Source organism: Aspergillus caelatus (assembly GCF_009193585.1).
Source record: "Aspergillus caelatus strain CBS 763.97 unplaced genomic scaffold BDV27scaffold_4, whole genome shotgun sequence".
In the NCBI taxonomy this organism is placed as follows: Eukaryota; Fungi; Ascomycota; class Eurotiomycetes; order Eurotiales; family Aspergillaceae; genus Aspergillus; species Aspergillus caelatus.
The window spans coordinates 1-26,817 of NW_022475267.1; the positions used below are offsets into that span (position 1 = coordinate 1).

At 47.8% G+C, this 26,817-nt stretch overlaps 10 protein-coding genes across 10 annotated transcripts; 2 read left to right on the top strand and 8 right to left on the bottom strand.

Annotated features, from left to right (window-relative positions):
- Positions 1-787: 787 nt before the first annotated feature.
- Positions 788-1,242, bottom strand: BDV27DRAFT_152160 (uncharacterized protein; the record flags this gene model as incomplete). Its single annotated transcript, XM_032071505.1, has 3 exons — positions 788-861; positions 921-1,128; positions 1,180-1,242. The coding sequence occupies 3 exons, from the start codon at positions 1,240-1,242 to the stop codon at positions 788-790; spliced, it is 345 nt and encodes a 114-aa protein (XP_031933352.1).
- Positions 1,243-3,224: 1,982 nt separating this feature from the next.
- On the bottom strand, positions 3,225-4,692 carry BDV27DRAFT_140474 (aldo/keto reductase; the record flags this gene model as incomplete). Its single annotated transcript, XM_032069661.1, has 5 exons — positions 3,225-3,652; positions 3,707-3,810; positions 3,884-4,082; positions 4,128-4,289; positions 4,503-4,692. The coding sequence occupies 5 exons, from the start codon at positions 4,690-4,692 to the stop codon at positions 3,225-3,227; spliced, it is 1,083 nt and encodes a 360-aa protein (XP_031933353.1).
- Positions 4,693-7,416: 2,724 nt separating this feature from the next.
- On the top strand, positions 7,417-7,913 carry BDV27DRAFT_152162 (uncharacterized protein; the record flags this gene model as incomplete). Its single annotated transcript, XM_032071506.1, has 2 exons — positions 7,417-7,611; positions 7,707-7,913. The coding sequence occupies 2 exons, from the start codon at positions 7,417-7,419 to the stop codon at positions 7,911-7,913; spliced, it is 402 nt and encodes a 133-aa protein (XP_031933354.1).
- A 259-nt stretch (positions 7,914-8,172) lies between these two features.
- Positions 8,173-9,699, bottom strand: BDV27DRAFT_119580 (DUF3425 domain-containing protein). The gene is made up of 2 exons (XM_032064896.1): positions 9,577-9,699; positions 8,173-9,526 (listed from the first exon to the last, which is right to left on the bottom strand). The coding sequence occupies exon 2, from the start codon at positions 9,183-9,185 to the stop codon at positions 8,448-8,450; it is 738 nt and encodes a 245-aa protein (XP_031933355.1). The 5' UTR covers positions 9,186-9,526; positions 9,577-9,699; the 3' UTR covers positions 8,173-8,447.
- Positions 9,700-9,905: 206 nt separating this feature from the next.
- On the bottom strand, positions 9,906-11,106 carry BDV27DRAFT_170013 (uncharacterized protein; the record flags this gene model as incomplete). Its single annotated transcript, XM_032075183.1, has 5 exons — positions 10,980-11,106; positions 10,330-10,923; positions 10,210-10,278; positions 10,068-10,161; positions 9,906-10,012 (listed from the first exon to the last, which is right to left on the bottom strand). Exons 1-5 carry the CDS (start codon positions 11,043-11,045, stop codon positions 9,906-9,908), a joined length of 930 nt encoding a protein of 309 aa, XP_031933356.1. The 5' UTR covers positions 11,046-11,106.
- Positions 11,107-12,517: 1,411 nt separating this feature from the next.
- On the top strand, positions 12,518-16,845 carry BDV27DRAFT_78715 (hybrid sensor histidine kinase/response regulator). The gene is made up of 5 exons (XM_032077592.1): positions 12,518-12,960; positions 13,027-15,939; positions 15,992-16,292; positions 16,343-16,451; positions 16,514-16,845. The coding sequence occupies exons 1-5, from the start codon at positions 12,866-12,868 to the stop codon at positions 16,759-16,761; spliced, it is 3,666 nt and encodes a 1,221-aa protein (XP_031933357.1). The 5' UTR covers positions 12,518-12,865; the 3' UTR covers positions 16,762-16,845.
- A 196-nt stretch (positions 16,846-17,041) lies between these two features.
- On the bottom strand, positions 17,042-18,003 carry BDV27DRAFT_119583 (uncharacterized protein). Its single transcript, XM_032064897.1, has one exon. It carries the CDS (start codon positions 17,789-17,791, stop codon positions 17,198-17,200), a length of 594 nt encoding a protein of 197 aa, XP_031933358.1. The 5' UTR covers positions 17,792-18,003; the 3' UTR covers positions 17,042-17,197.
- An 889-nt stretch (positions 18,004-18,892) lies between these two features.
- Positions 18,893-20,965, bottom strand: BDV27DRAFT_119584 (uncharacterized protein). The gene is made up of 2 exons (XM_032064898.1): positions 19,575-20,965; positions 18,893-19,515 (listed from the first exon to the last, which is right to left on the bottom strand). The coding sequence occupies exons 1-2, from the start codon at positions 20,349-20,351 to the stop codon at positions 19,231-19,233; spliced, it is 1,062 nt and encodes a 353-aa protein (XP_031933359.1). The 5' UTR covers positions 20,352-20,965; the 3' UTR covers positions 18,893-19,230.
- Positions 20,966-21,922: 957 nt separating this feature from the next.
- On the bottom strand, positions 21,923-22,958 carry BDV27DRAFT_119590 (uncharacterized protein). The gene has a single exon (XM_032064899.1). The coding sequence runs from the start codon at positions 22,913-22,915 to the stop codon at positions 22,580-22,582; it is 336 nt and encodes a 111-aa protein (XP_031933360.1). The 5' UTR covers positions 22,916-22,958; the 3' UTR covers positions 21,923-22,579.
- A 1,376-nt stretch (positions 22,959-24,334) lies between these two features.
- Positions 24,335-25,753, bottom strand: BDV27DRAFT_170015 (pyridoxal phosphate-dependent transferase; the record flags this gene model as incomplete). The annotated part of the gene is made up of 1 exon (XM_032075184.1): positions 24,335-25,753. The coding sequence occupies one exon, from the start codon at positions 25,751-25,753 to the stop codon at positions 24,335-24,337; it is 1,419 nt and encodes a 472-aa protein (XP_031933361.1).
- Between the last annotated feature and the right edge of the window lie 1,064 nt (positions 25,754-26,817).

Here is a 26,817-nt window from a genome sequence, read left to right on the forward strand (position 1 = left end):
CTTTTTTTTTTTTCTCATCCAAAAGTATTTCCGGTGAGGGGCTGGGATTTTATAGGTCTTCCTACCCAAGGGTAAACTGTCCTACCTTTAAATAGCTGTATCACCCATTCAGAATACTCGTCGGACTTCTGTCTGGAGAAGGATGGGACGGCCCTATTTGACACTGTTTAGTTATGCTTATTCACTTCAAAGTTTATATTACTTGAGCAAAATAGCTCAAAATGAGTGACAGATCTGTATTATAGCCAATTAGTTGCTCTTTCCTATGGCATGTAGATTAGCCGGGGCAGGTTGGATAAGGGTGGTTGACAGTGATGTAATCTGCCTATAGAATAGATCTAAGTCAACATATCCTCTCCAGTTTGACCTTTTCTTCAAGCCACATCCTACCACGGGTGTTTATGGGCTCTCTGTCACCCTCGTGACATGCAAACCGGTGATTCTGTCGAGAGACTAGCAATCTCGGGCCGTCCACTGCCAATCTTCCAGCGACCTCATTCTCCTCTGCTGCATCACCGACCCACCACAGAGTCCCATCAAGAGCCTCGATGCTGTACTTCTCTCGACCCACAAGTAACGATGTATTATGCACGACCGCGGCACCGATTCTCATCATCGCAGACGTCCATCAGAGAACCAGAAGCCATAGGAGAATCATCACGTCTTTTTATAAAGATTTAAAGTGTATTCCATTCGCCATACATATGACATGAACTTCACCAGTAGAGTACATGAATGGTCCTATCATTCTCCATCCTCCACCGCCTCATCGAATATAAAATCCAGCTTAGCCGTAGTAGGGGTTCTTGACCTCGGGCAGATTACCCTCTGGCTTGCAGCACTGGCCGTTGATGTTCTGGCCTATTGAATGGAGTCAGTTATCACATCGATCCAGGATAGAACTACTAAGACAAGCTTACCCTTGGAGTCATAGAGGCAGTTGTCCTCGCCAAAGTAAATATCACCATAGCTGCTTTCCCATGACGCCCCCTCCAGCTTGCAGCCAGGCTTGGCCTTTTCCTTGTTGGAGCTGCCATCGAACCGGGCGTAAATGTTCACAGGAGGGCTGACGTCAATGGAGCTGCGGACAGCGGCGTCGTCGACGGTAATGTAACCGTTGTTGACGTGCTATTGAGGATTAGACAGCAGTTGGGAACAGATAAATGGAAGATGGCATACCAGCTTAGTAGCCTGAGAAAGGGCAGCAAGGCCCAAGGCAGCGAGGCAGAGAATCTTAACCATTTTGACTGATTAATGAAGAGATACCGGTAAAAGGATATGAGGTAGTTGGCTTGACTGAGGGATGATTGCTTGATGATTCTATCTTTATTCCTAGGGGAGATGGTCACTTATATAGCTTTCTCCGAGCGATTTTAGGAGGTCTCGTTATTCATGCGGTTGGGTATGCTGCGCTCAATCTCGGTATAGATCATCATAGCAGGATTTGGCCCCCAAGGCGATGATTTGGTTCTGGGCACGTTGCATGATGTCTTGAAATTTAGGTCTTAGCTGTGGAGTATATCGTTCCCCAGAGGCTCGTGACAGCAAGCGTACTCCCTTTTGCCCTTCTTTCATGCCAAACTACCAAGGCACCTACAGTCGGAAGCTTCCCTAGCTGCAGAGCACTGGGATCCACCCGTTTCAATCACAGCCACATAGTGGATACTCCCGGTGCTGAGTCGATTTCCGCCAGCGCATCCTTGGCGGTTGCTGGGCGCCGTTAGGCGGAAGATACAGTATTTCCGGTGGATTGCAAAGGTCCCCACGTTAAAGTGGGACCGTCAGGCTCCTCTATGCTCAAACCAGAAGCACCCGATCACTTACTGGAAGCTAGAAGTAGTTCAATAGCAAAGGACCAGTTGAATGGGGAAGCCATCGATTTACGGCCATCTCCTCTCCGAATTTGCTTCCGAACTACCTTTGGATAATCTTCTCTCGGTTCATGCTCGAGTCGGTTGATGAACATTAAGCTAGTCTACTAAATACCTTGAAATCCATATGCACTGCATTGCAAATGTTAGTGCGGCTGGAGAGCATTTTATTCACGCATGGTGCAGTATTCTAATAATACTAACAAGGTCTTCAAAAGGTCATCCCTGATGCAGTACCTCTTCTGGACAACTACTACCGGAGCAGCTAGCGGTGAAGGATGAATTATGGAAACAATGGAAGTGGCATCCATTGGACATACGGTTCAAAGGAGCGCGTATGGCTCTCAATCACATGTGGACCTTGCTTCAACCGATATCCCAATTCTGTGGGTTCTTACGATGCCCAGGCTCCGGGAGGACCAGCATGACCTTCTGAAACTAGTAGCGGGCTAGTGTCGTTAGCATGGAGAAACAATTAGAGGATCCTTCAAGATCATACAAATAAAAGCCATTCAGGGATTGGAGGAGAATATGAGTCCTGTGTATGGATTGCCTCTTTTGGCAGTCCGATAGAGATCATCAATCCAATACTACCTTCCCAATCTGTAGTTACCTTGGCATAATGTACAAGTTGCTTATATCATTATGGAGTAGGCACAGGAGAAGGCTTTTAGGTACTCCTAATCTAATACGCCCCTAACCGATGCCTCTACTTTGGTCCTTGCAAATACTCAAGCTGAATGAAAGACCAAAATTTAGAATTGTCTAGTATGGGAGTGTTATTAGGATACCAGTCACATTTTGTCTATCGGTTCTTCCGCACTATTGATCGGAAGATCCCGAGTCGATCGTCCGGCCTGTTCCCCCTTCGAGCCAAATTCTGGGGCTCAAACATCCATAGTTCGACAATCAACTGCTCGACAACATTGCCTGTCACGTTGGAGAACTCCACTTGAGCTCCACGACCGTGCATAATTCTGTCGGCACTGCCGATGCCAATGATCGGGAGGCTGCCGAGTCCCAAGCTTATCGGGAGTGAACCGAACCGTCGGCAACCATGATTTGTTATAAGATCACGCAGTGAAATATTTAAGGAAGAGTGCTGTCGTCGTTGTTTTATGTCTCTACAGTACCTAACTGTTACTTGCTTACTCTGGCGGCATGAGATCATCCTCCATCCGTCCCTCGCTATTCAGAGACCTAACTTGGATTGAACTGTCAAAAAAAGAACAGTCAGTCAAGTCTATTTACTCATTTAATTATCAGACGTACACTAAAACTTGAAAAAACGTAATGTATGGACGAGTACTCTAGAGCAGAGGAGGCTAGTGAGCTCTTCCCTTCATGGTGCCGTCAACCGCCTTCCAGGTCACGATACAATTGCCACTTGTAGTCCAGGCTGGGATCATTGAAGCAAGCTTTTGCGTCCAGTGTAGCAACCTGAGCCATGTCCTCAGCCTGCAGCTCCAAGTCGGCTGCCAGGCTTTTCTCAATTTGCCAATCGACAACACTTTTCGGGATAACAGAACGGCGGCGATTGATACCCCATACGAGGACGACCTGTACCGGGCTCTTGCCATACTTGTGGCCAATGTCCTTTAGAATCAGTTGGCCCATTACTCGCCTCATCTGCACAATATCCTTGGACCACCCCGTCTGTCGGTAGAAGTCGTTCATGTTGCCCAACGGGCTGAACTGCACCCCATGGATCACCTTTGCCTGCAGCCACTCGGCAAAGCTCTTGTGCTGCAAATACGGGTCAACCTCTATTTGATCAACAGCTGGGACTTATGCAGTATATTAGTCCGACATTATTTGAGACTGAGCCAACATACTGACCGTTGACGATTCCTTAAGCAGAGTCTCCATTTCGCCTTTACTGAAATTCGACACCCCAATACCGCTGACCTTGCCAGTCCCGGTCAGCTTTTCCATGGCTCTACGTGTCTAGGAATGTGGTATCACACAATACTATTTTTCTATCCACATCCCGAGGAAAAGGGTCGGGTCACTGTTTGAAGGTGCACGGGTAGTGTATCATCAAAAGGTTAATATATATGGTATCCAGGTCGCGCAGCGAGTTATCTAACACGCTTTCCACATCGTCAGGGTGGTAATCATTGCACCACAGCTTTGTGTAGAAAAAGATATCTTTCTGAGAGATCCCGCCCCTCTGGATTCCCTTCCCGACTTGTACTTCAACATTGTAAACTCAAGCTGTATCAGTTAGACGCATACCCTTCTGCAAGGCCATACTGACAGTCGCTTCCTGAGCATTGGGTTTTTGGAATGTGCCAAAGCCGAGAGCCGGGGCTTTCATACCAGTGTTGAGGGTATACGATGTTACGCGAGTAGTCATAGTCTGAGCCATAGCCTGTCCAAGTCGGAAAGAAGGCTTTCGGAACGTTGAGGCTCCGGCTAGTTCTAGCTCCAAGAGAAGCCATGGTGAACAAGTTGTGCCGCACTAGTAGCGAACCTTTGTCGAGAGATACCTGAGGGTATTTCATTCCTTTATCTCTACTGCACCACTTAATTGCTTGCAGCGTTTCTCACTATCGAATTTGATGTTGAGCTTCGAGAACGAGTATGTAGAAAGCTATGTTCGGCATGATCCGCTGAAGAGTTGGTGACACAGGAGCAAGGCTTTAACTGTCCATCTGAACAACTCGGACTCCAACTCGTACATGCGGTGCTCCCCTGTCGGCGTCATAGCGAAGGGGCCGTAGCCCGGGCCACTGAGGGCCACTGGCTGGAAATCCTTCATATGACTCTGTGATGGGTACCGATTCAGACCTGTAGGAAACAGTTGATACCAGCCCATGTTCAGCCATTTGCTTCCCGAAGACTTGCAAAGAAAGGCAGGTTGGATATCAGGTTTGGATCCCCCTGGTATTGGAAGACATAACACTTTTAAGACCAAGTTATGATTGTTTTTCTCACCGACATGCTACCTGGTAGCCACTTCTTTGCTGCCCTCTTCTTCCTACACGTAGAAGGTCTGCCACAAAAACCACCTCAAGATGAAAGATGAAAGTTTTATTGTTAACTAATCTGCCGAAGCCTTACTTGGCTGGAAAGCCTCAATGTATTGAAGCAGGAACAGGGGCGACCTGAACGCGACTGCCCACGAGCAGTACTTGCGATGTCTTGCTCAGAGGTGCACTGCCAGCGTTTCGGATCCTAGATTAGATCACCCTAGCCGACTGCACAGTCATTATTCTAGGAAACGCGCACACTTAAGTTATCGCAGATAATAACGTGAGTTCTATTTCACCGGTGTTATCCTAAACAGCAGTGTAGTCGTGATATCGTCTTGGCAACACCGCATCAACAACCAATTCCTTTGGCTTCCATAAAATCTAAATAAGATGGACAAAGGGCACTTTGACTCTATTAATAACTAGAGACAGCACTCCTCCGGCTTTCGAAGTGGTAGCAGACCAGTGGACCTAGTAGAACTAGTATTAAGGACTCTCATTCTCCGACATCAGCGCTTAAACTCGCGCGGCTTTTGTCAAGAAGCGTTTCCACCACGAGCAGATCATTTCCATCCGAAAGTCTATTAACTAGTTGCTTTGTGTGATTTATCAAAGCTGAATATGCCCGGTATCCTGCATGCGCCCGATGTACCTCTTACACCCGACGCCCGAACGCCCAGTTTCTATGCAAGGTGTTCGGTCGGGATCGTAGTGCGAACTCTACAATCCTACTACTCAGAATGCTTGCTTGATATCATTTGCAACAGCAACAAGAGTGTTTGTCAAGGGTGGAGAAAGTGAACGGCACAAGGGATTCAGAATCTCAGATTTTCAATGTCACCTGCAACGATATCACAGCGCAGCTAGCTATTACATCTCTGACGCTCCCTCACAAAGGTTGGATAGCCATGGTAAATGGTCATTTAGGAAGGCAAACACAGTTGTGACAACAGATTAAAGACTTCTCAGCTTTATCAGTGGATACGGAGCATACAATCACAGATGCTTGACAGTTCTAAGCCTTGCCTCATCTGACTTCTGGAGACGTCAAGGAAAGGATACTACACATCCACAAGACAACCCTTTCCGTGGGACTTGCTTTTGGTGGAAATTACAGGTTGGATCTGGATCCACACTGCCTTTGTCGCAGGTTTAGATCTCCAATACTTCCAACCCTTGCCCTGATAGCAAGGATCACAATTTTTGCTAGACCGCAGAACCCAAAGCAACGTTCCAGGATCAGTGAGAAAGAAACATAGCCCGCCAGTAATGAAATATAAAAGACCAGGAAAACCTCTTGTCACCCTGGAAATTATTCCTCAAGCCCATTCCTATCTAACGATAGTATCTACATCAAAAGGCCTCCACTAGCCCTCCTGACGTTTACTACTCATATTCAATATGCGGTTCTCCATTACTCTGTTGATCTCGACCTTCGTGGTTTCTGCTTATGCAGCTGGTACACCTCCTCCCCCCTTCGTTAACCAAAGACCGCCTACTCCACCTCCTAAAGGCGTTTGTCGCTGCGACGATGGAGCCAACCAATTCCCCCAGGTTGCCGGGGAGTGGACTAAAATGTGTTGTATGAAGAACCATGGGGCCATATCGACAAGGTCTGGTGTTCGAGTGTGTCAACATTTCAAGGATAAGACGGCTTTAGGTGCTTTTAAGACTTGCTGCAGGTCAGCTGCTGGCACCAATCCGGATTACCGAGACTTTGAGGGACTATGCCAGTAAGGAGACAGACTATCCAGCAGGAAAACCAGAGGTATGAAAGACTATATCGATTGTTACTCGTACATGACACTCTCGTACATGGCACTCATATTATATTTAGAGCCACTACGGTACCTTTGGTCCGGACAGAGCTGTCTGTCAAGTTAGTCTAAAAGGGTCGGCTTGGGCTACGAGGTCAATGCTTTAGGGTATATGATGTTCATGAGTGAGCTGTGCTGGGATACTGAATATCTACCATTGATATGCTTACATTCATCCTACTGTTCAACAGTCCTAACATTGCAAACGTAGGTATTATATTGTATAAGTGCAAAGCAAAGGCCAAGGTTTGGCTGATGTTACATATTCAATAAACTAGCTGCTCATATCTTTCTAGTTATTGAATCTAGGTTGGCACTACCAGTTTCAATAGAGAATTAGTAGAAGAGTTGGTGGCTCTAATATAGTAGATACTCAGCGGTATAAAGGAGAAGGAAGAAGGATATGTGTTATAGTGAGTTTGATTGTAGAAAGTAAGCTAACCTATAGGTGTTGTCCATATCACGCCAACGGAGCCCCAGGACACTGACCACCAGTGGGAATACTACGGTATGTTACACGCAACAGTAATCTGCTGTTGCCCCATGTCCAGTAGGAGAGGTTCCTTCTTGATCTTATTCAGCCTTCCCTTGTCGTATTCTTTGTAGTCATGGTCTTGGCTTTGCGTGGCGCAGGGACTGTTGGCTTATTAGTCCCAGTGGCCCACCACGGGCAACACGTTCTTTATTCACTTCTTATTGCCGTTCTCTTCCAAAGTAACAAAGGCTCCGTAGTAATCTTTGACGTTCGACATGGCCGCTATGGCAGACCGGCACCTCATCCCCTACCTATTCGTTTTGCTCGTTGCACCCACCCATGTTTTGGGCCAGCGAGAGGCTAATTTGTTTGTTACCGACACACATGACCTTCTGAGCAACGTATCTGCAGAAGCCTTCGAGGCTGGGCCTGTGGCACCTTTGATTCAGAGATCAACTCATGACGAAAGCGTCCAGTGCGGCACTGGCTTCGGTTATTGTGCGAGTACGTGAAGGTGCATCTGCTCATATTACGTGCCAAAATTTGACATTCGTTCTGCCTATAGATATCGGAGGCTGCTGTCCGACCGGCACTCTCTGTTGTCAATATGGTTTCTGCCTGCGACCTGGTTACACATGCTGTCCAAACCAGCCTTGCCCGCCGAATGAGGTGTGCTGTGATGGAGGATGCTATCCGAAAGGCGGCCAATGCTGTGACAACGGTCGCTACTGTAGTCCTGGGAACCACTGTGGAAAGAGCTGGTGGCAGATAACCCAATGCTACCGGGATCTCACCATAGAAGAAGCGAGGAATATTACGAAGAACCTCGAGGATAGAATCCTTGGGAACAGTGTCCGGGCAGAGCCATCATGGCAAGGCGGCTTCCTGGGTATTATTTGTGCCATTCTATTCCCGCTGTATATACTACTATAGTGGTAGCCATACCGGTTACTCCCGCCACGCTTGAGAAGCTGGGTTGCAGCATGGAGAACTCCATATGACAGCTTAAAAGTCTTCGGGTGAAGGGGGGGGCTAAAGTCCGCAAGCAAATCTCTTCATCAACTAGTGAGATTATGATGTATGTCTGGAAATGGAAATACAAAGGAAATTGCCAGAAAATGGAGTAAGAGTTTTAGACTCATGGGATATAAAACATAACCGAAATCTGCAGAAATAACAAATCAATCAATTGTGCGAAAAGATACGAGACCTTTTCTGCCTCCTCTCAGCAACCTTTACCGATTCCGCTGTTAATGGATGTTGAGAAGTGCAGCTTGCCGTACAGCAACCTTGCCCAACATTGAGTCTACCTCTGGGACCACCACCAGAGACTGTTTTGATGGATAGTGTCATCCTCGTTTCCGACAAGAAACCCCCATTTCTTCAAAAACCAAGGAGAGACCTCCCAGCTGCGTGCATCCCAAGGAGTCCCGTTTCCACGGCCATGTAAAGAAGTTGCGGTCGAACCCCAACACCGCATGCTATCATGCGCCAGGTCAAAACATAGCTCATCCTCGCTGAACGCTGGCGTCCCGGATGAAATTGCTGTCAATGCTTTGGCACGAAAGGAGGGAAATGGTACAATGTCCAGATAGGGGTGATGGGGGATCCTCATTTGCTCCGGAGTGGGCTGGAGATCTGCAGCCAAGGCTTGGTAGGAAATAGGCTGGTACCGGCGAACATCTCCAATTCTTGAACAAAATGGCGATTCCGAATTGTCATCTACAAAATCGCCGATGGATAACCCCAGCTGCCTGGCATTTTCGAGAAAGGCAGAAGTACTTGAGAAGCTAGTGAGTCTGATTGTTCTCAGGTCGCTGCACTTCGGTTCGATTTGCAACAGCTTTCTTGCCGTAGGAATGCCTACGGCTTCGATGCTCCACCGAGGAGGACCTTTCATTTGCGATAGACGACGAACCCCGGAGTACAAAGCCAAGCCGATGTTAAAAGGGGATTTGAGATCGGATACGATCAACTCAAGCCAGCAACAAAAGCATGTTTGATTTGCTACGTCCAGCAAACTGTCGTCAAGGGCTCCGCCCATCGAAATAATACCATATTTCAAGATGGCAGCAATTCCGAGTTGTTCCACGTCGAGGATTTTCGCAACGTTCTCTAGATCAGAAACGCTAGCGAAAGAGTCTAGAAGCTCTCGAAATAAAAGGTGTGGTCTAGCACTTCTATGCTCTTGTATACAGCAAGGCGAGCTGGTTTATGTGAGCCTCTGGTTTGCATCATGTGATCTGATTCCATATTCTCACATTGCAGAGTGGCTGCTAACGCGACAGAGAGGACCAGAGTCTGTTGGAGGAACTAGCTTGAGCCGACTCTCGCGCCGCTTCACAACTTCGAGGTCTGCTACTTGTTGCGCCTTTTGTCGCTGACCTTCCTCTCGTCGGTTAGTTGTCTAGTAACAGCACGTAACGGATACTTACGACTTCGCCGCTTAGCCCGTGCATTTTGCTCTCTTCTCCGTTCCCGCATCCATGGGTATGGATACTTTGTGTCTTCCGACATTAGGGATAGTAAAGGAGGCTATTGTTGAACTAAGACTGCCGAGATATTACAAGGTGGTCGAAGAACGAGAGAAGACGTCACGCGTCTTTCGGGAATAAGCCGGAGATAATCGGCTTTAAAGAATTGATGCCTTAGTTACAAGGTCTACAATCATTTCACCCTTGCGTAGTTTTCGACTCCGTGCCAAAGTGTTCATCAAATTAAATTATAAGGTTAACAAATCAAATACTTCTTAAAAGACAACCCGTCACAAGTACGACTGGACCTGCTCCTCATTCCATTTCCAAAACTTCTCACACAACTCTGGATCAAAGAGGTCTTTGCGACCTGCTACCACCTTTCCCGGAGGGACAACTACAGCACCTGTTAAACTTATTACGTAGGGATTATGTTGGGGTTTGGGACCTACTCCATTTTCCAGACTTAACGGATTCGATATCAGGCTGAAGACCGGCATACAGCTCGGTATAAGCGCCCACTTCTGGTTGTTGTGCAACTAGTTTCTATCGGAGCATTAGCAATAACATTGTTGGCGAGTGAGTTAAACTTACAACGGCAGCTTGTTGCCAGCATGGCATTGTTCTCTGTAGGTCGGTCATTGCAGTGCCTGGATCGAGTGTCTATTTTGAATCAGCAAAGCTCCATGGAACGATATTGCTCGGAAGACCCACGATGCTGCCGACACCGTCCCTCTCAGAGCGCCGCGCAAACTCCACGGCTAGCAGGACATTCGCGGCTTTGCTTCTCGCGTATTTTGTCCACGCTCCCTCGTCCTTGTGGTAGTCCATATTCGAGAAATCAATCGCCGGGTTAGGGGCCATCCTCACTGCCGAAGAGGATAACCATACCACGCGGACTGAGTCCGGAGGAGAGTCTGCTGCAGCTCTGGCAAGAGCTGGATAGAGCAGTTTGGTAAAAAGAAATGGGCCGAGAACATTCGTGCCAAGCTGAAGCTCATAGCCCTGAGCCGTTGTGGATCCTTGTGGAGGGATCATCACGCCGGCATTATTCCAGAGAACGTGGAGCTTGGATTCCTTCGCCAGGAACTCCTCGGTTGACTTTTTGATAGTCGATAGATCACCGAGATCGAGATGTAAGTAGACAATTTGCCCTTTAGATTCAGGATAGCGTGCCATGATATCGTCGATTACGCTTTGCGCTCTGGAGGCATTGCGAGCAGCAAGATATACTTTACCACCATGTTGATAGAGAATGGTTGCTAGGTGCATGCCATATCCTGAGGTAGCACCAGTCACAAGGAATGTCTAGGTTGTCCACTATGTCAGTATAATAGACGTTATTCAAAGTGTCGTTAGCATACCTTGCCACTTTGGTCACTAAGATTAGCCTCGGTCAAGGGGGGCTCTGACGACGAAAACAAGCCCATTGTTGCTTTAGAGAAAAGATGAAGGATTGGTAATTTTGAATCTGTTGAACTCCTTCTACCGAACAAGACTGGGAAATGCGGACCTTATATAGCCCAAGATCGCAATTCATTGACGTCCATCTCATACATTCAGCCATCCTTATCATCCATGCCAAGTCCGGTACGGATGTCAGCATTAAAGTTAACACGCTTCGATTGGACGAACCCGGTGGGGCGGATGGCAGCATTTAAGTTTACATCTCTTATTCTGGAAATCCTATTGAAGATCCTTTCGATTTAGTGTATCTCCGGTGCTCCGACACCAAAATCACATTGGATGTGCATACACAAGATCTACGTTCGCGCCCAAGATGTACTGGAGTAGCTGAGCTAACTTCTCCTAATATTTATGAATAGGCACAATATTGCGCGTTGGGATTTCTCCGCGAGGACATAGGCTGCCGGCGAGCGACTTGTGTCTAAACTATGCTCCCTCTAACTTTTAGGAAAGAATGCATCTACTAGTAAAGAAAAGCCATCCTCGAGCATAGGAAATTTTATTCAGAGTCTTGCCGGAAATACGTGTAAATTGTGTTATTGCGGAGTACTGTTGTTGTGCATTGCCATGTTCATATGGCTGTAGCTAGCGACTCCATGTGCGCAAGGGGTCTGTTGGCAACCTCAACGTGACTCTACTCTTGGCCAGAGTAAGGGAAATATGGATAAATGAGTAAAAATAGATTTTAGAGACAGGGAAAAATTAGAAACAGATATCAGTAGGATACCAGGTAGTCTCGCCGAGCCTCGAGAAATCGAAAGTCGGATAGTCTCTGATAGAGTAGCTCTTTTGTCCATAAGGCACACAGGAAAGCAGAGCACCTCAGTCATGACATTAAGCCTGAACAAGGTTATAGTAAGATGGATTGAGCCATTAGTAATCGTATCTGTCGGTAAGCTTCCTTCAAATTATAGACTAGTAGTCCAAAGTTATTGTGTGATAGAAACGGTCGAGAAATGTCTTCTGAATTTGCTACCGCCTATGAAAATATATAGTTCTCTACAGGTGCTGCTAACGAAAGATGTAGTAGGCAGCAAACTAAACGTAAGGTATGGTCCGACTATAATCAGCGGAGAAGTTGGATGCGATAAATGCAAGCATCAGAAGATGGACAGTCGCGGGTGCAAAGGGTCAGCTGGTGATGCCGTGCCCTCTACTTGCATACCCGATGAAGGTGCCGGGTTGATTCGATTTCTTTCTTAAGATGAGGCCCCACAGCCAATAGAAGTGTCGTCCTTACGTAGTTAAGGGAAGGCGGTGAGTCTTTCCGACACGCCGGGCTAATGACGTCAGTGGACAAAGGAACCCTGGCAGATCGGAATCTCCACTCAAATATCGGAGAGATCAGATGTCGACATCTGTGATGTTGCCAGAAATCCAGATTTGTTTCCATACGTCATCGAAGACGAGCATCACCAAGAGGCCTAGGATATGTGTGGCTTCCACCAGACACTATACCAAATGACGCTATTCGGCCCGCGAAATGGCCTACGTCCCGAGGAGGTGTTTGGCAATATAACATGAATTACGAATCTCCTCACGAATCTCCACCTCACGACCCCGATTCTACTCGACAGTATTATTAAGTGGTATATATTGTCATCCTTTGCTTCTGCTTCGTTGAGCAGCAAGCGATGGAACATCTCCCTTCAATAGCATCTGCCACAAAACGGATATCAGAATTCGTTGTTAGCACAATTTTTAACGGCATTGAATGTGATTCTACGTGATCCTACACACTCTTCACTGTGCTGACTGGAGTACGCCTAGCCCCCTAAGAGAAATGCATTCCCGTGACAGTTCAAGGGGAGGTTGGGAAGGGGGCCCTCGGAAGTACGCCTACAATCGCGAGGGAGCCCGGGAACGAGAGATGCACCTGTAACTAGACCCTCCATTCCGTTGCAACGCTCCGGGTGAAATAGTTCTAACAATGCAATGATGCAGCTATCTTCCGTACTGGGGGTTTTCAGATTCTGAGAAACATGCTCAGCAGTCGATTGGAACCCATCCGAATGTGTCACGCGACAATGTCTTGACGGTCTTTGCGCAACTCGCTGCGCTACGAATGGGCGCTCAAAGAGCATTGATATCACTTTTTGATAAGAGCATGCAACATGTCGTGGCAGAAGCCACACCGGGACTTAGTTTGCGCGGTACCGAGGAGTCTGAGCGAACAGAAGCCTTATGGTTTGGCGTCTGTCGCCTCCCGCGCCAGAAGATCACAATGTGCTATCATGCAGTAAGATCATTTGTAGAGGAGGGACAAGACATTTTTGTTGCGACGGATCTGGCTGGAGACGAGCGATTCAAACACCATCCATCGGTATCTGGTTTTCCGCATAACAAATTTTACGTGTCTGTGCCAATCCAGTCACCGGATGCATATGTCATTGGGAGTGTGGCAGTACTTGACGACCGGCCGCGGGATGGAGTCAGTGATGAACAAGTACGCTTCCTGAAAGAACTCTCGGCGACGGTTATGGACTACTTGCTGTCGCAACGAGCGATGCGAGAGGAGTATCGCGAAGAGAAGATGGTCCGGGCCCTGGGTTTGTTCGTCAGAGGAAAGTCAGACCTGGCCGAGTGGTTCTACGGTCGAAATTCTGCGGACAAAAAATATGGTTCACAGATGGCACATGTGAACAGGCGATTGGAGCAATTACAAGTCTCTGGTTCAAGCCCCGATGAGGAAGAGGATCAACAGGAGTGGCTGAATGAAGATGGAGAAGCAGCCAAAGCCAAAGCCGGAGAACAAAAGAAGAACAGATATAGATCCCCTGTCCGAAAATTTGAGAACCAACAGGAAACGAACAGTGGGGATGAGGATGTGACAGATAGCAAAAAGAGCAAAAGACAGCGGCCGCGGCTTTCCCCTACCACTAGCCAAATTCAAGAAACACTTGTCCCCTCCAGTGTGCGATCTGTGGTCAACCGCGCTGCCTCTTTGATATATCAGGCACTGGATGTCGAAGGGGCAATGTTCATCGATGCAAGCGTGTATGCTCGTCGCCAAACAGTGGGTTCTACTGAGACTACGCATGATACACCAGGAGCATACAGCATCGACAACAAAGTAGACGAGGACCAAGTCCCTTCGGCCTCATACCCAGAGTCTGGGTTCCCAGGCTCCGCCGACGACGAAAAAGAGGCCAGAAGCCTGGTCCTTGGTCATTTCACCTCGTCTACATCTGACCAAGCGGAAAACCTGAAGGACAGCCATTATGTTTCTCTATCTGGTGCGTTCGTGAGTCATCTCATTGATCAGTACCCCAGGGGGAAGATCTTTCACATCGAGGAAGATGGTTCCATCGCGTTAAGTTATGAGGGACTAGCAGATGAGATGGACTACTCCGAGAGTGGTGGACGGGGTGCGCAGACTACAGATGCCCAGAAGAAGGATGTTCAGCAGGAGACTATGGACATCAAGCAACTGATGAAGGTTCTACCGGACGCAAGATGCATTGCCATATTCCCAGTCTGGGATTTCCAGCGAAGCCGCTGGTTTACAGTTAATCTGGTCTGGACCGATGATCCGGGCAGAGTGTTGTCGGAGCCAAAGGATCTAACATACATGGCGGCATTCAGTAACACGGTTATGGCCGAGGTATCACGCTTGGACCTAGAGGCAGCCGACCGAGCCAAAGGCGATTTCATTTCTTCCATATCTCATGAATTGCGGTCGCCTTTGCATGGCTTGCTTGGGACTGTAGAGCTGCTCCAGGATATGGTGAACTCCTATGCGCAACGGTCGTTGATCGAGACCATATATAGTTGCGGGAGGACACTGTTGGACACGTTAAACCATCTTCTTGATTATGCTAAGATTAATACTCTCACCCGACCACGGCCGTCAGATGTGGCTGGTAGACAAAGAGGAACGGACGTGTCCAAGCCTCAATCAGCGGTGCCTGGCTTTCTTCAAGATGAAGACCTGGGCGTATTGGTCCAGGAGGTGGTTGAGGGTCTTCTTGCCGGAGCAGAGTATCAGCGCCGTGGGCCAAACGACAATAATGAGGTAACCGTGAAAAGCAATGCCAATAACCCAGAGTCTCGACTGATGACTATCGTGGATATTGAGTGGCAGGACAGTTGGCAGTTCAGTATTCATGCTGGCGCTTGGCGCAGAGTGGTGATGAATTTGTTTGGCAACGCTCTCAAGTACACGCGCACAGGGTACATTCGGTTATTGATGAAGCAGGAAACGTTGACTATAGACGGCAAGGACCCTAGACCAGCAGTTCACATCACGATCAGTGATTCCGGGCGCGGCATGTCTAAAGACTTTCTTAGAAATCATTTGTACAGTGCCTTTCTCCAAGAGGATACCACTTCTCCTGGCTTAGGGGTGGGTCTTCATCTAGTCCATCAAATTGTGAGGTCTTTGGATGGACAGATCAAATTCACAAGTGAGGTCGATCGAGGGACAAATGTAGATGTTGTTCTCCCTGTCACGCCGCCAGAACGGTCGACCTCTATTCAATCCTCTGACTATCCTGGCTTGAGAGATAAGCTGAACGGCATGACAATCTCATTATTCACGAGGAGCTCTCAGATGGGTGATCTAGGATTCGACTCGCGAACATTTGAAGATGTCCTGTCGAACCTTCGACATATGGTGTCGGGGTGGTTTGGATTACGGGTATTGAACCAAGAAGAACTTGACCATGAACGGCCAGATTTCGCTATTGTTACTGAGCATGAGTATTACAAGTATTATCGACAAGGCTCCAATGAGCCGACACCAGATATCTCGGAAATCAAACCGTCGCTTCCATTGATTGTTCTGAGTGCGGGAACAAGTAGCTGGAAAGCATTGGGAGAGAGCGTGGATGAATCGGTTATCTTTCTTACACAGCCGTGAGCATTCCCTCCCATAATTCGGGTACCCCTTGTTGACCAATTCACCCAGTGTGAGTCCCAAGACTCTCTCAACAGCATTCAAGCATTGTCTGGGCTTGTCAGATCATTCTCGGGACTCAACGCCAAAAAGGGACCACTCCCCTCCCAAGCTTGCCAGGGATATCACCCAGACGCCTAACGGGGCACCGAAAGTCCAAGCCAACAACGATAATTCTGAGGATCTAGGCAAGACTGATGTTGACGGTGATGCTAGTGACAACAAGCAAGAATCGTCCGACAACGGAGAAACTCAGGATAAGTCGTTGTCAGGCAAGATTCTTCTCGTGGAGGATAACCAAGTCAACCTTAAGGTCTGACACCCGAGCTTGTGTGATTGATTTGTTCTAACGGCCGGACTTAGATTATCGAGATGTGTGTCAAGAGCGCTGGGTTTAAGTACCAGACTGCAACCAACGGCCAAGAAGCCTTGGACAAGTTCAAGACCGACAAATATGACGCTGTAGTAATGGGTTAGTCGCAACCTTATGGGGCCGATCATGGCAAAGCAAGATAAGGCTAACTTTCGTGGCAGATATGTCTATGCCCGTAATGGACGGCTTGACAGCCACGCGCAAAATGCGACATTTTGAACGCACGAAAAAGTTGCCACCCACAACTATACTGATACTAACTGCAGTTGTGTCAGCCTCTATGCAGCATGAAACCATGATGAGTGGAGCCAATATGTTTCTCACAAAGCCTACGCCGCTGAAGCAATTAAAAGAAATACTGCGGAAACTCTCTGAAGGGAAGGATGTGTCCGACGAAATGAAATCATGATGTGACGATGAATGTTCAAATATAGTTAGAGCGATCATTGAATTATAGAAACGGCGATGGGAGCATCGCCTCATTGGCTTATTATATACGAGACTTATAGTTTATGTTCTTCATATTGACCATATAGAATTTCCATAGTCAGCTGTAATAGTTGCTTAAGGTCTCCTGCTTCACCATCCGAGATGACTCTATCTATAGTGTCTAGTACATATAAAAGAGCTTATTGTTTGGTGTGGAAATCCCATACTTCAACAAATCAGTGTTCTATGATCTAGACTTTGGGATCTATTCTAAATTCAAAGAGAGGCATCATAATGTCAATTTCCGTCGTAGCCGTGAAGTTGCAAGGCCTGCCTTGCCGTATAAAATTCGCCGTATCTTCCCTGATGAAGAACGGCTAGTCCAACCTCCAATCATGCATCCGTTACTCTTTCTCTTAACCCAGGGTAACGGTAATGCCAGCACTAGCAGAACAGCTGTTGGTGTCGGTATCGTCAGGCTTCTGGTACGACTGGGCGCAGTTGGTATCTCCCGCTGAACAGGAAGCAGACGAACAGCTCGAATCATTCGGGGTGGCAGAGAAGCCAGCGGTGATGAATTCCGAGTCAGATCCCAGGTTGATGGACGAGAGATCCCAGTAAACGGTGTCGCCATCCGCGGTGTACTCGAATTGCAAGACACTGTTCTCGCTGTCGGTGGTTGCCATCTTGATGGAGATTCCGCCGGTAGACTCGGTCTTCCAGGCCTCGGAGTACGAGGCGCCAGAGGAAATGGTTTGCGTGTCGCTGGAGCTGTCGGAGGTGGACCACAGGTATACGGTGCTGCCGAGATTGTTCACAATGTGGACGCTGCCACTTGCGCTGGCGCTGGCGCTGGGGCTAGCACTAGCACTAGCACTGGTGCTAGAGTTGGCAGTCATGGAAGTGGTGGTCGGAGCAATGCTGGCAGGACTACCTCTGGGGTGCTGGTGAGGAAGTGCAGAAGCAGTCATTGCAAAGACCGCCGAAAGAAAGATGTTAGAGAGCATCATGGTTGGTAGTGAATGAGAAGTGACAAGGGTTGTCGTGGAAATAAGGAGGGAAGTCAAAAATTGGCTCTAATGAGTGGCCGAGAAATGTGGATTTAGAAATGAAAGTCGGAGGATCAACCTCAACGTGAAGCAAATTCAAAAGGAAGGAAGAGAAAGAACTGAAAGGATTGTGTGTGCAGTGTAAAAATGCAAGAGGGTGAAGGTCGGAGGAGTATAACGCTATATATGCCTCATGGTGGAGCCGGAGAAGATGGCAAACATCGGTCAACGCCATAAGCAGTGTGGGAAACTACTCCATACGATGGTATGGCTCAGTCGTGTGTCATGTCAGAATTCGGAAACGCTTTCCCACGCGAACTGTGGAGCCCAAGTCTCGAACGTCCAGGGCAAGTGTTCCATTGGCCCGGGCAACCTTGGGCTTAGATGCTTAGGCAGAAGCTTACATCAATACTGCCATTGTCCCTGGACCAGAAGACCAATCTAGAAACCAATCTCGATCAATAGGGCGGGTCACCCACATGGTTCTGGACCGACTGGTCGGTGCCTGACGCGTAGAGTGGATAAAGTGGACCCGGCGCTTCTACACAGCCCACAAATCACCCTCGATACGTAATCCCCACGGTGGCTGTCTGACGACGCTTCGCCCCAGATGTCCCAATTGAAATCTGAATTAGGTACTGCGTAACAGGGCTGGACTGGTCGTTTTGTATGCATCGGATTTTCAACGAGCAGCTTCTGGTGTGGCGTTTGAGAAAATAAGGGTTTAACAGACACTGCAGCCCTAAAGTCACGCATTCCCCCCCCCCACCCACACCCCCCAACGTAGACTTTAACAGTACATTCTATTTCATGTGGTAATCCGTTTCTAGTCATGATCGCCCATTTGAGGCAATTTTACTACCCTCGGATTATGTGATATGATGTGCTTTCCAACACAAGAGTAGGATTGGGACACTCTGGTGTGGCAAATTATGCGAGCAAAGAAAGTCGTCCCTGTGACCGTCGTGAAAACTACCAAGTCCTAAGCGCTTCTTCACCATTATTTACCTTAGATAGCTAGTATTTATGTATCCAATGCTATGTGTCCCGCTGCTCAAACGCCAAACCATCAAATAAGTAAATACATGGAGCCTATTGCCGGAGTCCGAAGTGCAAATCGACCGCAAATTTCTCGAACCGAATCCATACTAATACTTCGAGTCTTGGCACTCCGACATGGCTCGCAAATTCCAGTAGAACGCAGTAATATACGGGTTAGATTGGTTGCTTCGGGTTAGAAAGCTGCATAGGTCCTGTATATGACCCGTGTTAGAAGGCTTACTATCTATAGGGCACTAGCTGACAGTTGAAAAATCAGCGAGAGGAGCAGTTCGCGGATGTCTTACATCCTCAGGGGTAGCATCCGGCGTAATAACCGATGTCATTGTAGCTTTGCGACTTTAGAAAGATGTTCTGACCCAGTCGTAGACTTCTTCATCCAAAAGGACCGTGCCACCGACATATCCAACGCGAGAGGCTTTGTCGGAAAGCCGTATCGGATCTCGGCGTATTTCACGCACGGTAGTGTCGTCAAAGGCTATATAGGTAAGATTCCTGGCATAGCCCTTGCGTAATAGAGAAACGATGAAGTCCAAAAAAATATACTCCGTAGCCGGATCTTCGTGGACTAGATCAATCTGGACTACACGTAAACGGGGGAATAGCAGTGCGATCTGCATGAATTCCTGATGCGAAAACGGAGTCAGTGGTGGCTTAGAACGGTATTTACTGAGGTAAGACTCACTCGATTCAAGCTCGCCTGACTCAAGCGGAGTTCTTCAATATCTGGCAGCGCCCCTACCAAGTACTTGATATCTGGTACATCTAGCACATAACTCGGCCAATCCAAAAACGAACTCAGACCCAGAACCCTCAAAGTAGCAGAATGGTGCCTTCTAAGAGCATCGACGAGACCGCAGATTGGACCCATCGGTCGTAGTGTGTCAGATGGGACAAGATTGAATGCTTCCAAACCAGAAAAAGAAGAAATGAAGTCTTGGATGCCCTTGACACCCAAGTTAACCCTCAACTTAAGCGGACGCAATTCAGCCTCAACAGACGCGTCCCAGAACTCTGTTGAGTCTTGCGCCAGGAGTCTCGGCCCAAGCTCTAGCGTCAGTTCTCTCAGTTTGGTTGGTGGAATTGCTGCCCACATGCTTTTCGCTGGGATTCCTATATCGGAGAACCCACGGAGGTCTAAAGAGCGCAATCGAAACGGCGCGGGTGTGTGCCAGTCCTCCACGAGACTGCTAATGCTCAGCTCAAAACGGTCATCAGCCCATATTGAAAGGCGCTCGAGTTGCGTAGCATTCTTCAGAGCCACACCTAAGGATTGTAAAACTAAGACGTCATCGACTTGGGTGAGGTGCATTACCCTCAACTTGACTGTTGTGTGGAGGTTCAAGGTTGGGCGAAAGAACGGCTTCGGGGTGCAGTCCGTACCCATACGGATCCGCAAGCACCGCAGCCTCTGTCGCAGCATTACGGTCGTCAGCAAGACCTGTGTCAGTGAAACCTGCATGTCCCAGCTGGAAAGTAGATTAGCCCAGCATCCTCCAGATAATACCCATGGGTACTATTGAGCAACCCTTAACAGAATAGGTGAAAGGGTGGATAGTACATGAACTCCTCTAAATTGGGCATCCTTAGAATACAATTGCTAATGATGTTGCTGAGCATGCGAGCTGCTGGAGAGAGAAGTTGGTGCTCGCCTAGCTCAGAGTCAATCGCAGCATAAGTGTCGTACCATGATCCTGACACGACCACGCGCTTTGTGTATACGAGCTTGTCAAATCGGAGATCCCCGAGGATATCCAGTTGTAATAACAGCTGGTCATCCGGCTTGATGCGCCCTGGGCTATGGAAGTTCACTGTATGGTACAGGTATGGTGTTGCCAGATCGTTCAACTCATGCGACACGCGGGCCAGCTTGGCGAGGTCGTTCACTGTCAGCTGGTAAGATATGTTAGGTCTTTACGATGCATTAGGTGGAATGGAAAGCAGAGGATGAGCCCACATGCTGGCGTATGCGCGCCATGAAAAGTCGAACTATGTCTTCCATCATTGCAAGATAGATACAACTATGTAGAGTGAAGTGTTTTGAAGAACGGGCTGACGTTAACCAGTGGCGGAAATCGCCCCTAAGTTATGACATATTGCTTTGCCGATTTCCATAGGGTAATATGATCAGAAGGAGAGGCAAAAGATTCTTTAGTATGTGCTTTGGTGACGCAACGAAAACGTACTGTCCAACTTGTGTCAGATATTTGGGCCTACACCTAGAGAACGGTGGCAAACAGGGAATGAATCGATGTTGTTTTTTTGTCGGTGGGTGTGAACCGTGTAATTATTCTCCTTTTTGATCAGAGTTCTGCATTCCACGAAGCTCCCCAATGGCACCAAATATCATATACAGTGGGATGCAAAAAAGTTTGAAACCGTCCGCTTGACCGCCTAAATGCCACCTACATACCGCCTTTGTGATTCTCAACAAATCCCAGTATTTAGACCTACATGATGTCTATTTACATATTAAAGTACAGCTTCTAGATAGGAGCAAGACATTGATTACTAGGGTAGACAGATGGTATACTGGGTCTCAAGGCCTAGATACACAGTTTGGTGATTTTCTGCGACGCAGAATAATATAATCAGTTATACTAGGCAATAAATGGACGTGTTCAAACTTTTTGCAACCCACTGTATCACCCATCATGTCCCCTGATCCAATACAACCTCAATGATATCATGGCGCGGTCATACGCTCTGACTCCTGTGCTTTTTCCATGGTTCCAAACCGAACCGCGAGCCCTATCAGGGGTGACAGGATAATGTATCCGAACCGCGAACCCTATCAGGGTCATAGGATAATGTATCCGAACCGCAGCTCTCAGTCCTGAATAACTTTTTTGGGTGTACAATTAAACTCAACATGATGTATTGGATTTTCTCAGCAGCTTTGAACCTCGGTCGGAGAGAGCATCGACCAGAGCTCGTTTCAGGTTGCCAGGATCGACTGCATTATAGTGTCGCTCGGCACGTTTCGAAGGCTTTCTGGAGCCGAATTTTGAACCTAGTTGTCATTCAATTCTACGAGCCGCAGCCAAAACTCCCGTTCGCATGACTCGACAACATGGTTGGCATTTGTCTCGGGCGTATTGATGGCACACAGAGATGTTCCAACTGGATGATGAAAGGGATTGGCAGTGTTTGAATACGATGATATGAGAAATGAATCTTTGGTAAGTTACCAAATTGAGAGTAGTAACGCATATACCAGGAACCTCAGTGTGTATCTATACTGATGTTTGGCACTAATAGAACCAACAACGAAGCACAAGAGCTGGAAGAGCAGCCCCGTTACCACTGATATGTCTTAGATGGGTGTGCTAGTAAATTAAAGATCCGGCGCAAAGACAGAAGCTATACACATGCTTCGCTACCGAGAGCACGAAGTCACGATAGTGGAAGTGGCCGAACATACATACTGCCAATATGATATTCTGACGCCATATGCAGCTCTGGAAACACCTCGGCGTTGTGTCGGCCGGTTGATCTCTCCACAAAATAAGGGATTATCATATTTCTCACATCACGACGCATGTAAAACTCCCTCTCATCATTACAATGCCTCGAAGCGACATAACGATCGTCGTAGAACCCCATGCGTGCACACGGTCGGGAGACTTCCAATGTTTTGTTTCCCGGGAAAGAGGTAGGATGACATTCCGCGATAATCAATATATGTCCTCATTTCGCGCCTCGAGTATTAAGTGATTTCCGTCTATTCTCCCTCACTTCTCGCTCGTTTTCCATGAGGATATTCTGGAGGCAGCGGCTTCCCTGATCGCTTCCCTTGGCTCGGGCGTCATTAAGGAGCTCTGTGAGCGCGTTCTTCATCTGGAGGCTATAGTTGAGGGCCTGTTTGTTTGGTTCCTGCGCTTGACCGGTAGACCCCAAACCAGTCTGATCTTGGAGTCCGGCTGTCGCAGACGAGATTGAACGCTTGATGACGGGGCTCGAGCGGACGGTTGGTACACGGTTGGTCGACGCGGCCGGTTGGGCACTTTTGCGCGGATGATCCATAGTATAGAATAAGAGTGATAGAATGCTGTACGAAGTAGTTCTTGATTTAATAGTATTTCGGAAGTATGATCGATATAAACCAGGAGACACTAGACAAAATAAAAAGAGGCGTTAGGGTTAAGAGCGGCTGCCGTAACGATGACGTATCTCGAGATCGACGGCATCAAAGCTGTGGCAACGCACTTGATTGGTCGGAATGCCCGCCGGAGTATTTAACCATAGGGCTTAATACTTTTAGATAGTACTTAATGCGACAGTGAGTTTCCTCGATAGATCATGCATTCCCTTTCCCTGAATTCCTAGCTCTGAAGAATGTCGATTTCCTTGGCAATGTCATAAGAGAGCTTCCAAGCGGGTCATAGACCAAAATTTGGTCCATGATCGAACGACATGGGACTGATGATAAACCAGCTTTCTCCAGTATATACGCCTTACCTATGTAAGATTTACCCAAGCCAAGAGAAACAAGATGACGAAAAGATGAGTATTCAACTTGAAAGACAAACATCTGCTAAAGAAGGGACCCCGTTTGAAATGAACCGAGAGAGCCACCGATATATCCATTCAATAGTCAATTCAACTATAACTTTGGCCTCCCATTTCCGGTAAAATGGTACACAACATCACTAAACTTGGTTTCCGGAAAGACATAGAGCCATTTCAACTCTTCTTCCTCATTATTCGTAACTGAATGTTCCATGTCGCCCGGAATGAAAACTGCACACCCCTTTTCGACCTTATGGTGCACGCCATCAATAGTCACTACTCCCCGACCCTGAAGGATGTAATATATCTCGGCCTGAGCATGATGATGGCTGCATAAATATCCAGAGTATCCTGGACAGACAGCAATCCCGGCAGAAAGATTGTCTGTTGGGGTCTTTGGTTGCGTGAAAAGAGTGCGCCACGATACCTCGCCTCGGGATGGGTCTTCGAATGACTCGGAGGGAAGATTAGAGATGGTACTCGGTGGAAGCAGGATCGGTTTAGTTTTCGGCATTTTAGAGGCTAGGACTATCTTAGCAAATAAATATGGGTTGCTTTATGACGATTACCAAACATACTAGGACGATGAAATAGCCGTCTTTCTATGAAATAAGAGATAGTGCAAGGTTTTCAGATATATTATAATGAAAATATGCAAATTGTCTACACAACTATGTAGTCCTCCGTTGTTCTCTTGAGGGGAGTTTATACATCTTTGGAACCATCCGGATGAAGGGAATTTGATCTTGAAGTGAGGAGAGACACTGGGCCCAAGCACACAACCATGGGATTTGTTGCCTTTTTCGGAAATAGTTTGCAGCGATATCATATCGACAACGTATCGCATAACGAAATGTTGAATCGGGGTATTGAGTCTATAAGAAAGCTTTATATACATATATGGGCCTGTATAACGCCTATGTGATCCAGGTGTTAACAGCCAATATACTCCTTTTCTTGGGATTCTATCGCCTCTCGTAAGATCTCACAGATCTGCCGCAATTCCGCCTCGGTAACAGTAAAAGGAGGAGCCAGGAGGATGTGGTCGCCTCGCATGCCGTCCACCGTCCCCGCACCAGGATATATTGCCAATCCTCGGTCGAACGCAGCTTGTTGGACTCGCAAGCCGAACTTAACCGTGGGATCAAATGTCGCCTTGGTTGCTCTGTCCTGCACGAACTCTACGGCCCAGAAGAGGCCTCGCCCGCGAATATCGCCAACTGATGGGCAGTGCACCAATTCAGTCCTCAGTTGCTGTTCCAGAACCTGTCCCAGAGCAGCGCTGCGTTCAACCAGATTCTCTCGCCGAACGATCTGCTGGACCGCCAATGCGGCGGCGCAAGAAACAGGGTGAGCCTGGTAGGTGTGTCCATGGTTGAAAGCGTTGCTGCCCTTGCGGAGCACATCAATTACCTTCTTGTGGACCAAGACTCCTGCGATGGGTGCATATCCACCTCCAAGTCCCTTAGCGATAGTCATAATGTCAGGGACAACGTTTTCCTGTTCAAAAGCGAAAAATGTCCCTGAACGTCCCACGCCACACATAATCTCATCAAGTATCAGTAGGATGCCGTATCGATCGCACAGAGCCCGGACGCCGGTAAAGTATCCGGCAGGGGCTGTGACGCAACCCGCGGTTGCGCCAACGATCGGCTCGGCTACAAAAGCAATAATCTTCTCGGGGTCGATGCGAAGGAATTCCTCCTCAAGCTCACGCAGCAGTCGGGACGTAAATTCTGCCTCTGTCTCTCCCGGCATCTGGTGCCGGTATGCGTATGCGGGGGAAACGTGAGAGGTATGAGGGTACATAAAGCCACTAAAGGGGACCTTGCGAGCAAGATTTGACGAAATTGACATGGCAGCAATGGTATTGCCGTGATAGCTCTGCTGCCGGGAGACAAAATGAAGTCGGTCAGGCTCATTTTTCTCATAATGATACTGTCGCGCGAGCTTTAAAGCGGACTCAACCGCCTCGCTGCCACTGCCAACAAAAAATGCCTTCTCGAGCCCGTAGGGGTTTCCGCTCAGAAGAAAGTCGGCCAGCTCCTCCGCCGAAGAAGTGGTGTAAGACTGTGTATGGATATAGCTGACATTCTGCATCTGTTTCATAATGGCTTGATGAACCTCTTCCCTACCGTGGCCGATTAAGGCAACTGCGGCGCCAGCACAAGCATCGAGAACAGTTCGACCATCGGAAAGGTGTAGCGTCAGCCCTTTAGCCTTCTCCACCATGACGGGATGTTCTATGAGGGAACGATGCAGAAGATGACCTTCGCCGTTTGGCTTCATGATTGGCAGATTTTGCTCATGTGGCCTTGGCTGTAAGTCATCATCTACCCTGGAAGGTGCCATTTTGGTAAAAATGAATTGTTGAGAGAGAGGTATGAGTATACTCTCGAAACCTATTCAATGCTTTAAGAGGCGGAGCGCTTCCAGTGTAAGAAGAGCCAGGAGACAGAGACTCACCCGCACGTTATATTATATGAGCCGCAGAATGATGGACTCGATCGCGATTAACCAAGAATATATACATGGGGGATGTTGAGGATGTTCTAGCGTTCACGACTTCTTTTAAACCCGAAAGCCGAAATCCACTCGGCTTTCGCAGCAACATTTCAGACTGATAAGCCAGATTAACTGACCCTTCTCGTCTCTAACAGCCAATACCATGAACATATCCGGTAGAATATTGTGGGACGGATCGCCTCGAGTCACCGTCCAGATCTATCTTCTCCGAATATCGTGGCAATTGCTTGAGGTAACCTATGTGGATCTTGTCTTACCACGACACGACTCTCCGCCAACCTCCTTTTTTATTTTCCTTTTTTTTTCGCATTCAGGCAAGCGAAGGTATAGTACAATATGTCATCTATCACTTCGTAGCAGCCATAAGAGTTGTATTCCCCGTAGCCCATCAACCCCCGGCGAATAGCCGAAGCTTTTTCTTGCCTCTACAAACAAACTATGATCAATGTGTGGACTCTGCGGCCTGAAATATAAAGGCCAGGTCAGTGAAGCATTCATATTTGAGTGCAGCATAGAAGAAGGTATTATCAATAAGGCGGGGTGGGATTGAGTGAATTCCTTATCATCGGGTTTGAAGCAACATCGGGTTTGTTGGTACCGGGAAAAGGCAGCAGAACCTCGGATTTCAAAACTCGACTTGGAGACTGTGCAAGTGACTTGATCGTCATCCCTCGGGTCCAAGCAAGTCCTCACGATAATTAGTCTTGTGCTAAAAGTCATACTGTGGATCTTCTGAGGTAATGTCAGTTTTCTCGGTTGTATAAGAACGCGTTAGACGCACAAAATGCTTGAAATTCGGGATACCTCCTTGAGAGGGTAAGAATTTCGTTACAAACGATATTGGCACCGGTTGAGCCTACAAGACAAGACGCACTTTGGAAGAATACATG

Excerpts from the sequence above, each read along its gene's own strand:
- BDV27DRAFT_119580 (XM_032064896.1), bottom strand. The coding sequence starts at position 9,185 with ATGGGCGGAGCCCTTGACGACAGTTTGCTGGACGTAGCAAATCAAACA.
- BDV27DRAFT_78715 (XM_032077592.1), top strand. The coding sequence starts at position 12,866 with ATGCATTCCCGTGACAGTTCAAGGGGAGGTTGGGAAGGGGGCCCTCGG. Across the intron at positions 12,961-13,026 it reads CGGGAACGAGAGATGCACCT|CTATCTTCCGTACTGGGGGT; the intron begins GTAACTAGACCC and ends GCAATGATGCAG. Across the intron at positions 16,452-16,513 it reads ATATGACGCTGTAGTAATGG|ATATGTCTATGCCCGTAATG; the intron begins GTTAGTCGCAAC and ends CTTTCGTGGCAG.
- BDV27DRAFT_119583 (XM_032064897.1), bottom strand. The coding sequence starts at position 17,791 with ATGATGCTCTCTAACATCTTTCTTTCGGCGGTCTTTGCAATGACTGCT.
- BDV27DRAFT_119584 (XM_032064898.1), bottom strand. The coding sequence starts at position 20,351 with ATGCAGGTTTCACTGACACAGGTCTTGCTGACGACCGTAATGCTGCGA. Across the intron at positions 19,516-19,574 it reads GTCAGGCGAGCTTGAATCGA|GAATTCATGCAGATCGCACT; the intron begins GTGAGTCTTACC and ends TTTTCGCATCAG.
- BDV27DRAFT_119590 (XM_032064899.1), bottom strand. The coding sequence starts at position 22,915 with ATGGATCATCCGCGCAAAAGTGCCCAACCGGCCGCGTCGACCAACCGT.